This window comes from Pagrus pagrus (genome assembly GCF_965226575.1).
Source record: "Pagrus pagrus genome assembly, chromosome: 9".
In the NCBI taxonomy this organism is placed as follows: Eukaryota; Metazoa; Chordata; class Actinopteri; order Spariformes; family Sparidae; genus Pagrus; species Pagrus pagrus.
The window spans coordinates 21,186,282-21,198,546 of NC_140193.1; the positions used below are offsets into that span (position 1 = coordinate 21,186,282).

At 36.9% G+C, this 12,265-nt stretch overlaps 1 protein-coding gene across 2 annotated transcripts in view; it reads left to right on the plus strand.

Annotated features, from left to right (window-relative positions):
• The window catches only part of uxs1 (UDP-glucuronate decarboxylase 1), a 32,499-nt gene that overhangs the window by 15,876 nt on the left and 4,358 nt on the right, over nt 1–12,265 (plus strand). For both annotated transcript variants that reach the window (XM_084362280.1, XM_084362281.1), the window contains 3 exons: nt 1,409–1,530; nt 10,659–10,778; nt 11,208–11,251. In XM_084362280.1, coding sequence (XP_084218406.1) covers nt 1,409–1,530; nt 10,659–10,778; nt 11,208–11,251 — 286 coding nt within the window. The remainder of the gene's footprint in view (nt 1–1,408; nt 1,531–10,658; nt 10,779–11,207; nt 11,252–12,265) is intronic.

Consider the following 12,265-nt stretch of genomic DNA (forward strand, 5'->3'; position numbering starts at 1 on the left):
ATAACTGAAGAGAGTTTATCCTAGAAACTAATCAGAGCCTGTCATTGAACCTAGTTTGGCAGCTCACTGATCCATGATGAATTGTTCCAGCTGAGATGTCTCCTCTGATCTGTTGAGCAATAAAGCAAAGCAGACTTTTTTGGGCAAATGTGCATTGAATATTTCATACGTGTGTGTGTCAATCTGCAAAATGGGAACCATGCTATAAGGAATAGGGGTGTCATGATTCTCAAAATCCTCGATTCAATTTGATTTTCGATTTTTAAGGTCACGATTCGATTTGATTCTCGATCTTTTTTGTTTGTTTGTTTTTTCTTTTAGGACAGATGGCTATGCCATTTTAGACTAGTCTAGTCTAGGATCATTGGTTTTATGACATGATACATTTTTAAAATTCTTATTTCAAAAGATGGTCTACATGGTGTAATGTACCACACTTAGGCCTTATAAATTTATAAAGGGGTCTGAATTCAGTTGATGAGTCTCCTGTATAAGCAGTTGCCATGGTGTCTTTTAAATGGCTGCAGCTTCAGGTTAGAGAAGGTAACGTTAACTTGCTGCGCTACAACATGCTGTGTGTTCTTTTTTTCCCCTCTTGGCACGCCTGCCGGATGTGATATTGGGGGCCTGGTGAAATTGTTGATTCCATCTTTGATTTCGAAGGTCACGACGTCTTTTCGATCGATATCCGACTCACAATCGAGATGGTGACACCCCTATTAAGGAATGGGAACTGCATGGCATTCTAGGGCAGCTATTTTTGAACGATAGTGTATTAGCTGTGATTATTTTGAACTGTCACCTATCATTTGTCATCTGTCTATCATTCATCATCAGAAGTGTATAGATCTATATAGTTCAGCAGTTCTTTTTGACACCTACAATGGACAGCCAGTGGATGGCACTCTTACCCTTGTAGACATTATATTTCATTATACAGTTACACCAAGAACCTGAATAACTATCATTCCATGTAGCCTTTCACTGTGCAGCATAAACATGTTATGTAGTAGTAGTAGTAGTAGTAGTAGTAGTAGTAGTAGTAAAATGTCTCATTTTAACTATATACCCAATATACTTTCCCCATCTATCAGCTTTAAATATGTTAAAGCTGTACTTACACTTACTCCGGCACTCATGGTGGCTCAGCATGATCTACTTTTTGTAAAAAAAACATTAATTTAAAATTTCTAGTTGTTTGTTGGTTGTGTTATTGACTGCCTATGGTGAAATTTCAAGTTTAACTGAGTTAGACCCAATTGAACGGGTTGAGACTACCTAGCTAGATGGGTGGTGATCCTCCAGAAATGGCCGCCAAATTCCCATTCCCTGTTCCAAATCAACTTTGTTTAATTCTCTGTGCAGAAAACTGAAACATTAAAATGGGTCTAAAATGTTTGTGTTCCAGATCCAGAGGTCCACCCGCAAAATGAGGAGTACTGGGGGCATGTGAACCCAATCGGTCCTCGAGCGTGCTACGATGAGGGGAAACGTGTAGCGGAGACCATGTGTTACGCATACATGAAACAGGTATCATCACTTTAATGCAACAGTATGCATTTGAAAAAAAAACTGGCTTGAGAGACGTCATTATGAATTGTACAATATTATCAATTAGAAAATCTGTCCCTTATATCAACAGTCATATAAAATCGTTCCTAATCTGTGGAAAAGGCAGTTGTGAAGATGATAGTTTGGTATCTGTAAAGAAAAATACACAAATCTTGTGTTAATTAAACTCAACCCAGAACTTTGTCATTAAGAAAAATTTGCAACATACTTCAAGCGTGATATCAGTAATAAGCTCTTCATAATTTTCTGCATTTTTCCTTAAACATCCAAATGTTCTTGAGACTTTTTGTTTTTTTTCTGCTGCTATGACTTGATTGACACCAGCCTTTGATGATCAGATATGATTGACTTCTCTTGCCTTTCCTCCAGGCAGGTGATATTTATTTATCTGCCTTGTCTCCTCCTCCTCCTCAGCTGCTCATTAATTTTTTTCACACCCACAGCGAGAATTCTTGGAAATGGTCGGCATTCAGCACTCGACTGTCAGTTGTTTTTGCAGAGACGAGAATATCACACAGTACATCTACTGCCCGGTCATGTAATCAAAATTCATTAACATTTAAAAACCAATGAGTTTAGCTTATGCACTGGGTGAAAATGTCTTACCTCCTCCTCAGATAGAAGGCTAATATTATAAAATGGAATATTGTATATTGGTTGTTTTCCAACTGCAAATTGCTGATATATTTAAACATTTTATCATGTAAAGGGGAAAGATACACGGCTATATTTAGTGCACCTTTTAAGGTTACGGGATGGTTAGGGATGCACAATATGATCTTTTTTCAGCTGATACATAACCAATAATTACATGCTTCTAATGGCCCAAACAGATAAGATAACCAATAATTGCACATTGTTTTATTTTATAATTAAGTACTTCATCACCTGTAGTTTATGCACATCTGCGGGTACGAAAGGCTTATCTGTAGTGAGCAAAAGATGTGTGATTTAATATTCTCTTCTTCTCCTTCTCCTTCTCCTTCTCCTTCTTCTTTGCATACAGCCACCTACTGTATCAGAGTATGTAGATGACATGCTTGTTAAGTCCGTGAAAGCATTTGGCTGCATATTATCAGCGATATGTATCAGCTACACCTTCACTGATACCATTAAATAGCTGATAATATAAATGTTCTCTTTTTGATTTATGGGTCAATGTACATTGCGCATCTCTAATTGAGGTGCCTCTTACTCGGTTTTACTAAAATGGAAGTTCAGTGTGTATGGATGAGAGTTTATCAATGCCGATCTTGGCATTTTTATTTTCTGTATTATTTTGATCTCAGACAGAAAAGTCTTGTGAACGGCTGTCTACTGTAGGTAACACGTGGCAGACATACCGGAATAACAAAAAACCCTGTTTTCCAAATGGGAGTTAAAAGACATGGAACACATCATATTAAATTAAGCATAATGAAGCATTAATGGGCATGGCATGAATTAAAGAGCAGAGAGTTGTTTCATTTGACAACAAGAATACCACTGGGCAAACACAGTGAGCTGGCGCTACAGTAGCAAACGTTAGCATTGGTGTTTGAACTGATGCTGGTGGTGTTGCTTTCTGAAACATAATTCTATTTATGATATCAGACCTGATTTCCAACATCTGACAACAAGCCAGGGGAAATTGACAGGCTGCACATATCTCATTAGTTTTCCCGTGTCTCTCCTGTTAGGCACAACAACTGTTACTCTCATACATTTTCATTCACTGTGTCAAACGAGTCAGGCTGCTCTTCCATGCATTTTAAAACATCTCTCATAAATATAGTGTGTAGCAAGTGAACTGGGAAGTATCCTGGGAAATCTGTTGCAGCTGCTGTAGGAGGTAGAGCGGGTTGTCCACTTATCTGAAGGTCGGTGGTTTGATCACCGGCTCCAGCTGCAAGTGCAAGTTTCCTCAGGCAAGATACTGAACCCCAAATTGCTCCCTTTGGCTATTCCATCAATGTAAGTGAATCTTTGAGCAGCTGAGCATAGAAAAATAGTGGGGCACTTTGGTTAGGAAGCGCTGTATCGCTCCTGATGTTGATCAGCACCTTGAATGGCAGCCTGTGCTATCAGTATATGAATGTGTATGTGAATGGGTGAATGCAGCAAGTGTTGTAAGACACTTTGATGGTGTGTCACAATTGCAGACTATTCTGCTCTATACTCAACATCTTTTTTTAAGGGGCAATTGTGCAAATGAGTTAGAAAAGATCACGTTTTAATAAAATACTGTCACATTAATGCCTTTTTTCAACAGTAAATATTCAGTGTCCATATAACACAGGGGCAAACTGACTTTAATATTACTTTTTAGAACTGTTTAGTAATTTGGGGATAAAGGATAAGGGTGCAGTGTATACAAATGCATTTGTTTTCACTTGTTTTAAAGGAGCACTATGTAGTTTCGGAGAAGAAAATTCAAACTCAGAATTTTAATATTTAGAATACCAGTGAGGTAACAATACAAACTCAGTAATATTTATTTTTCCATTAGTGAATAAACCAGCTGTTCTCAGAGGAAAAAGGTCCCCAGAACACTGTTTGAAGCTAGAAAGATGGCAGGGTCCGCCAACTATAAACAAAGTAAAACCGTATGAAATTGTGTTGTCCTCTAAGGTCAGTTTGTTTATTCAGTCATGAACATGGAGAGAGTTTGTTTACTTACTTTGTTTAGGCATAAAAAGATCTTTCTCTTCTGATTTAATATTTCTTCCGTTTAGGCAAATAGGGCTGGCATTTGATAACATTTGATCAAATCCATTCAAATCCCTTACCGAGTCAATTTAGGTTTAGCATTCAACTTTTGAAAGCAACTAAAGTTATAAATAACCGAAACTCAAAAATTCAGTTAAAATGTGTTTTCTGGGAAGGCAGAAACATCAGTGAGTTTTCAGTGACAGGTTAATCAAAGTTCACAATCTGCAGATACAGCCTGAAAATGTGATGAGCAACATAAAAAATGGAAGGTGGATTAAATATGTATCAGGCCCGTTCAATTAGCATACATGCACAGCTCTTTTTTCACAGGCTTCATGTTCCACATGGTTAAGGTCTGATTCAGACCTATTGAACTGATAAAGTATTGATATTATAAGAATACATTTTTAACAGGGAGACTCTGTGTCCTCCAACTGACACAATGCAATCATTGAGATCACTTCTCCAGTGGAGAGGAGACTCACTCTGTCTGCAAATTGCTTATTTTTCTCCAAGACATTTCTCCTAGGTTTATAATAATCCCGCACTGCTGACATTTTCTTTTACTTTTTTTGGGAAACACATGCACATGGCACGTTGCCAGAGACTTGGAAAAAGTAATGGCTGTGGTCTGCGGGCATGCAGGGCTTGGCAGCGCGTGTGCCCGGCACAAAATGAATGAGACGCAACAAATTAACATCGCCACAGACATAGCTGAATGTCATCTTATTTGCCGATAAACCGATGTCAGTCAACCACTGCATATCGCCCAATATAGATAATAGGCCGATTTATTGGTGCATCCGTACCGGAAACCTACCCAACCATATTATACAGTCTTATTTCTGTAATGAGCAGCCTTTGATCACATAGTAACTGGTAGAGATTATATTAACTTCAGAACAGTGAAGTGTCACATTGGCTTTTCGTCAAAGTTATTCACAGAATTAATATTCATTTACAGATTTGTTCACCTCAGGGCTTAGAGTCCAGGTATTTTGTCTGAACTCTGAGTCACTCGCATTGGAAAATGTTTTTTTTTATTGTTTACTCCAATATGATTGCGTACTGAAACACATAAATTACCAGAAAATAACTTGCAGATTGTTTCTACAATGGGCTTTTCTGACATGGGTCTCTCAGGAGGTGTCCGAGACATTGACAATTTAATAACCCTATGGCAGTGTGGTTGCATGTCAGTCACAGATCATCGGATGCAATAACACAGATGTAAAGGATTTATATGGCAAGCAGCACCCCGCATTGTGTAGTGGCAAACAATACAATTAGTGGCAGGTAACAAGATTACAGTCACTGGAGGATGTTTATCTTTTGTGTTGCTTTGCCAGTGATGGCCGTGGCTGAAGGCATTATGTTTTCAGGTTGTCCCTCTGACCGTCCAGCTGTCCATCCCATTCTTGTGAAAGTGATATTTTAAGAACGCCTTGAGGGAATTCCTTTAAATTTGACACAGATGTCCACTTGGGCTCAAGGATTCAATTTTGGTGGTTAGAGGTCAAGGTCACTGTGAACTAGGGATCGACAATATGTTTTTTTTTTTTCCCAGGGCTGATACCGATACGTTTATTAGTAATCAAGGAGGCTGATAAGCAATGATTGGACATGTAACAAATCAGATAGTGTTGTGGGCAGGACATTGAGTGAGACCACAGAGTGGTGATTACAGATAGAGAAAAAATGCAGCATCAGAGCCAAAGTAATGCATTTTTAAATTAGTTTATTTTATCGGCAATATGACACAAAAAATACAGATAATCAGAAAACAGCTGAATATCGGACCAGATAACCGTCCAGGCCAATAATCGGTCTACCTGATATCTGATAAGATTTTGGTGGTCAGTGGACAATTTTTCAACAATTCTTATGATAGTTACACATGTGTCTAATAGGATAAAATGATTTGATGACATTTTATATCCAGAAAGTCAAAGGTCAACTTTACTGTGACATCATAATCTGCAAAAAACGTTTTGGTCAGGAACAGCAACTAGACTGGTGAGCAAAGGCTTGCAACCACATGCGGTAATTCTAGTTTTATATTCAAACGGTTGTCATTGACAAACTGCTTTAAGCTGATCCTTGGACAGTATGTCATATCTGCTGATAGGGATCCCAAAACAAAATGGTAAATGGACTTGCATTTTAATAGCGCTTTTCTTGTCTGCCTCAAGGTTCTTTGAATAGTCGCTTTCTTTAAAAGCACAGTCACATTCACCCATTCACATGCACATTTATACACTGATAGCAGAGGCTGCCATGCAAGATGCCGACCTGCTCATCAGGAGTGATACAGCACTTAATTATCTTTCTTCAGAATAGCTTTTTTTTTTTTTTTACTTTATTTTTCACTGATTTTTTTGCACAGAACATAGGTAGCATCAGTGTAATGGACAAAAGTAGGTATAGGTACAATATGGTGTGGCTAAATAATACAAATGCTTGCCATGTTGTGCCCTTATAGACACGAAAGAAACAACAAAAAGAAGAAGAAAAACAAAAGCATATGTACATATATGTCTGTGCACGTGATATCGCGAGTACACATGTTCGCTTACACCCATTTGACTGAATAATCATATACATATTCATATACAGATGCACACATACGTATGAACACTCGTGTTTCAGAATAGCTTTAAAAGTTTGTCTACATTAACATTACATAATGTTGCTTTATTGTCCTCCTTTATGCCTGCCAACTGGGTTGCCACACATTTCTTTTCTCTCTTCTTTCTGTTTCTCTCTCTTCTCTGTTTCTCTCTCCCAGTAACATTATCTTCTTTCTTCATCAGTAATACGTTTTATAAAGTTGCCAGGAAGTCACACATCGGGGTATTTTTTTCATCCATGATTCAGACAAATTAAAAAGTCAAATTATAAAATGCGTCCCCAAATATACTTGAGCAGCTGTTAATATATGTACGTGGGCAGTCCTCCCAGTAAAGCCTATCTGTGGGAAACACTGGCTTCTTAACCCAAGCGGCCAACAATGTTTCTATGCTGAACCATTCACACACACACACAGATGGAACAGCCAATCGGGAGCAATTTGAGGTTCAGTATCTTGCCCAAGAATACTTTAACGTGCAACCAAGGGGATCAAACCACCAACCCTCTGATTAGTGAATCGAGGGTCGAATAGTAGCAGCCCCCAAAAGACATAAATAGCGTGGGATCATGGGAGTTGTTGTTTTCATTGCTAAATCTTTGCCAAAGAAAATCCATTTACATTATGGGCAGAAATGTTCACAGACATTTTATTCATGTTGTGTTTAGTCTCATGCGCCGAGTTCCCTTAACTGGAATAAATTTACTAATTTCTCCGGGTTATAACATTGTTGAAAACGTTGTATAATGTAAGTACACAAACTAAACTTTTCTTGTCTTACAGACAGTTTAATTCAGAAATATAACATAAATGTTACATATAATTTATACATATTCTTTAAAGTTGAAACATCCCATCAAGGTATGTGTATAACAGTGTTAATTTCGTTAACTAAAACTAAAACGAAAAATGTTGGTCAGCAACCTTTTTTCCATGACTAAGATGAGACCAAGACGAGCGAAAGTAGATCTTTTATAATAAAAACAACTTCCCGTTTCCCCATCTACCTCAGGTATGTTATGCTAGCAGGAGCCCACACAGAGTTAATTCAATTAAACAAACATGAGTTGATAGCCGTTGGTAACCATTAGTCAGCTGAATTTTTAGCTAAGCGGTCATGGTGAAAGCATCATCCAAACTGTCCTTCAGACTCAAGTATAATTACATCCAGTAATTCAGCTACTAATTTAGCTATTTTCTGAACAACAGCTTGATGCTTTCACCATCAGACATAATTCATGAACGCATAGCTGAATATTCAGCTGACAAATAGTAACATTTATCTACCCATGTCTGTATGTATATACTGTAGTCATGCTGCAGTCTGCAGTCTGCAGCATGCTCACTGTATTTTTTCATTTTGTTGTGAGTAATAATTTCATTTGTTTTAAAAAATTTCAATCACAACATTATAGAGTTACTAATGGGTAATTGTTGAACATGGCTGTTAAGACATGTTAAAAATGTTCATAAATAACTGTTTATTTGATTTATTATCACATTATACTTTATATACTTTATATATTATTTGTTCAAAATTGTGCTGGCTCAGTATTCAAGAATGTTTAAATAGGAGTACAAGAAAATAATTGAACAAATGAACAAATTGTTCATTCTGTTCTTAAATTGCAATGACTAAAACTGGACTGAAAATGTTTTGAGTTGTCATTGACTAAAACTGGACTAAAACTATGAAGGATAAAAATGACTAAAATGTGACTAAAACTAATAAGCATTTTTGTTTAAAGACTATGGCTATGACTAAATCTAAAATAGCTGCCAAAATGAACACTGGCGTATAAGTATACCAGTGGACACGCCCACACACACACAGCTCCCGAGACCTTTTCATCACGTTGTCCTCATTGTGTCCTTGTTCTACCATACTGAATATATTTGCATGTTGCGTCTGTAGAATTTCCTATTCGACATTTTCAAGGGAAAATTCTACATAATTTTCATGCTTTTATTCATGTTATGTGACCTACATCCCATCTGAAGCTACATTTATTGACGCAATGAGGCTGATTTATGAAGGCCATGGACTTTTAAAAAGGAGGCGTTTTCTACCTCTTTGGGATCAGAGGGATTATCTATGATATCGTTGGCCACATGAATTAATTCTTTATTGGAAAATATGTAAGACTTTATCATCATACTCGCCTATAAGAGGTCAGTTTAATTTCCTTTGATACATCTGCTCACAATGCATTTCTCATTTAATGATCTGTGTAGGGAATGGCTCAAAGCTAAGGGAGCATACGATGCAAATTATCACTGTACTGTGTAAATTTGACACTTTATAGACTAGGTCTATATCTGTTGGGACAACTTGTATTGATCATAAAGGGAGAAAATGTATAATAGGCCAATGTTGCCAAAAGGGATCATTTTGATCTCTTTTCCAAGGCCAGATGTCAAAAGGGATCCAGAAAATCCAATACAAATTCGATTTGTTGCAACGAGTAACATGTATGGACAAATTTCTAAGTGACACCATCTTGAAATGCGGACACAGACAAACCGGATCGACATATAAAATACTGCATGTCTTTGTAAAGGAGAATTTGAAAATGTAAATGACAGTTGTCGGAGCATAAAACAAACAAACTGCATATATTTACAAATCCAGATGCGATGGTCTAACAATGGCATAGCCAAAAAGTTGAATCAAACCATGAACTTAAAGTCAAGTCACATCGAATCTTGGATTTGGAGAATTGTGACACCTCTGTGGGGCGATAAATGGCATATATCGTAAGTGATGGGTGGAAAGTGTCAAATATTCTTAGAGGAACACATAACCTTTTAGCTCAGAGTACATAAACAGCTATTTAAATCTTGCGATGGTTCTGCCCGGAAATGGGTGAAGGAGAAATATCTGGTTTGAGATAAAGGGCTTAATCTGCTGCTGAGTGTTAGGGTTAGGGTATTATAGGGAGTACTGTATAACTGGTTTTCTGATGAATGCTAAACATTGACAGAGATTCAGAGATGAGTGATTGACAGGTGTGCATAGCCTTGTTTTATATTCCCCCCGTAGCTGATAAATAAATCCTGATGGATTACTGATGTGCTGCTTTGATATACTAAGCATGTGATAATTTATTGCTTACATTTACATGTCTTATAAATCATGATGGCCAATAGCAGAAATTTCATACGTGCTGCTAATAATTGATCATGAGGGGAGCTCTAGGTTGTCCGCTTTGTAGCTTGTTTATCTTGACTTTCAATAACTTATTTCTTGGGGCCAAGCAATTTAGAATTATATCGCTATAAGCTGCCATTTTTGTGTGCATGAGTCATTAATTAATGCGTACATATTATTCCAAGGGCGCAAAAATGTACATTTTTATCATTTTTTTATGTGCAGAAATACTTAGACTTATACAGTACCTGCAGGCTCTATGTCCCCTTATAAATTAAAACAAAAACTATACAATATATAAACTACACAGTTTTTACAAAATGGTATACACTGTTCTTTGCATAAAAAGTTTTTCAATAGTTTTTTGTCACTCAAATCAAAGGTCTTAGGACAGAGGATGTGGTTCACTGTACAGATTGTAAAGCCCACTGAGGCAATGTGATTGTGATTTTGGGCTATATAAATAAAAATGATATTATTTGATACATTAAAACACTTGTTTTTATGTAGGATAATAAAACAAGCAATCATAATAAAGAAAGACATTAAGACCAAGATACAACAAGTTCAAAATGACTAATGAGTCATCCACTGTCTTGTTTTCTTTGCTCACAGGAAGGAGTAGAGGTGAGGGTGGCGAGGATCTTCAACACGTTTGGCTCTCGAATGCACATGAACGATGGACGTGTTGTCAGCAACTTCATCCTGCAGGCTCTACAGGGAGAACCTCTCACTGTACGCACTGAAAGCTTCTCAGTATTACTTAGTTAGCCTCAGTGAGATGGTGATTGATTACCGCTGTTGATTGTATTATATAAGAGCATATGGAAAAACACTGGCACTCTTCCTCTGATGGAACATGATGGTAACTGAAAAGTCAGACACTTCAGTGTTGTAAAAACAATTTATTTTGATGCACAAAGCTGAAAAATAATGTAAGACTTTAAATGAATATCCAGAATTCATTTAAAGTACGTGACAAATTTCCAGTTTTTATTTAGATTTCTTTAGAAGTCAAACCCCCCAAAATTCAATGAACTTAAACATGATTATTGCCAGTTTGCTCTTTTTTTAAATATGTTGAGGTAACAAATATTTATTTTTTAGTGTGATGCACATATGTATCATGCAGCAGTGATGATCAGTTTTCTGTTGTTGTTCTAGGTGTATGGCACTGGTTCCCAAACAAGAGCCTTTCAGTATGTAAGGTAAGATTGCTAACGTAAACTTTTACTGTTGTTTTCTACCCTTAGTTGTTCTTTTTTTGTAATTTAATTATTGAATATGGGGCCACTAAGACAGACCACGCTGAAAACGGAGTGATTTTTTCTTCCAGTGTTTGAAGTATATTAAAGGTATTTGAAATTAGACTTGATGTTTATTATTAAATACCATCATGTGCATTTCTGTAGATTTAAAGGATTATTTATTGACTTGTGTGCAGGTGATGATGAGATTAATTTGGTCAGTTTGAAGAAGAGACATCAGAGACATGGATCATTTGAAGCTCTCATATCTCTTAGTAACATTCACCTGCTGCTGTGTGATCTTAGTGTTGTGTAAGCAGGGAAAAGCCAAGGTCTTCTGGTAAACTGTCCTTCAAGTGAAACTCTCAGAAAACCTGAAATGACTTTGGTAAACTTGCATGATATCCTTCCTTACGAACACTGTCTTTTACTATTCATTGGTCCACCTTTCAGTTACACAACAAGCATTGCTTATAAACAGTATTCAATCACACATGGACATTTTCATTGTTTATGTGATTATTTCATTTATTTAATCATAAATTCAGTAAAAGTTTTTATTTTTCTGTGACTGATCAATGGAAAAAAATGTGAAAACGAATCTCTGCAAATTAATTCACTAGAAATATATGAAACATTTACTTAAAAAACTTCATATCCCACTGGGTGCGTTTCAGAAGTGGAGCTTCATGCTTGCTTGATGTTGTTGACTTGCTCGGACTGTGTTTATTTAATTGTTTTTTTGTGTGTTTATTGTAAATATTTCCGACAGCCGGTGGAAACACGAGCATTGTCTAGAACGGCCGCGATCTGCTCAGGCGACTGTATTGCATAGAAAAAACAACATCTCACAATGTTGAAGAAAGTGAGAAAAAAGTATTTGGATCTGTCCCTCTATTTGGATCTGCACTAAAAAGTTAATGGCGTCTGTTCTGGGACGAGAGCCATCCTCCATCCAAGTTTTGTGGAAATCCA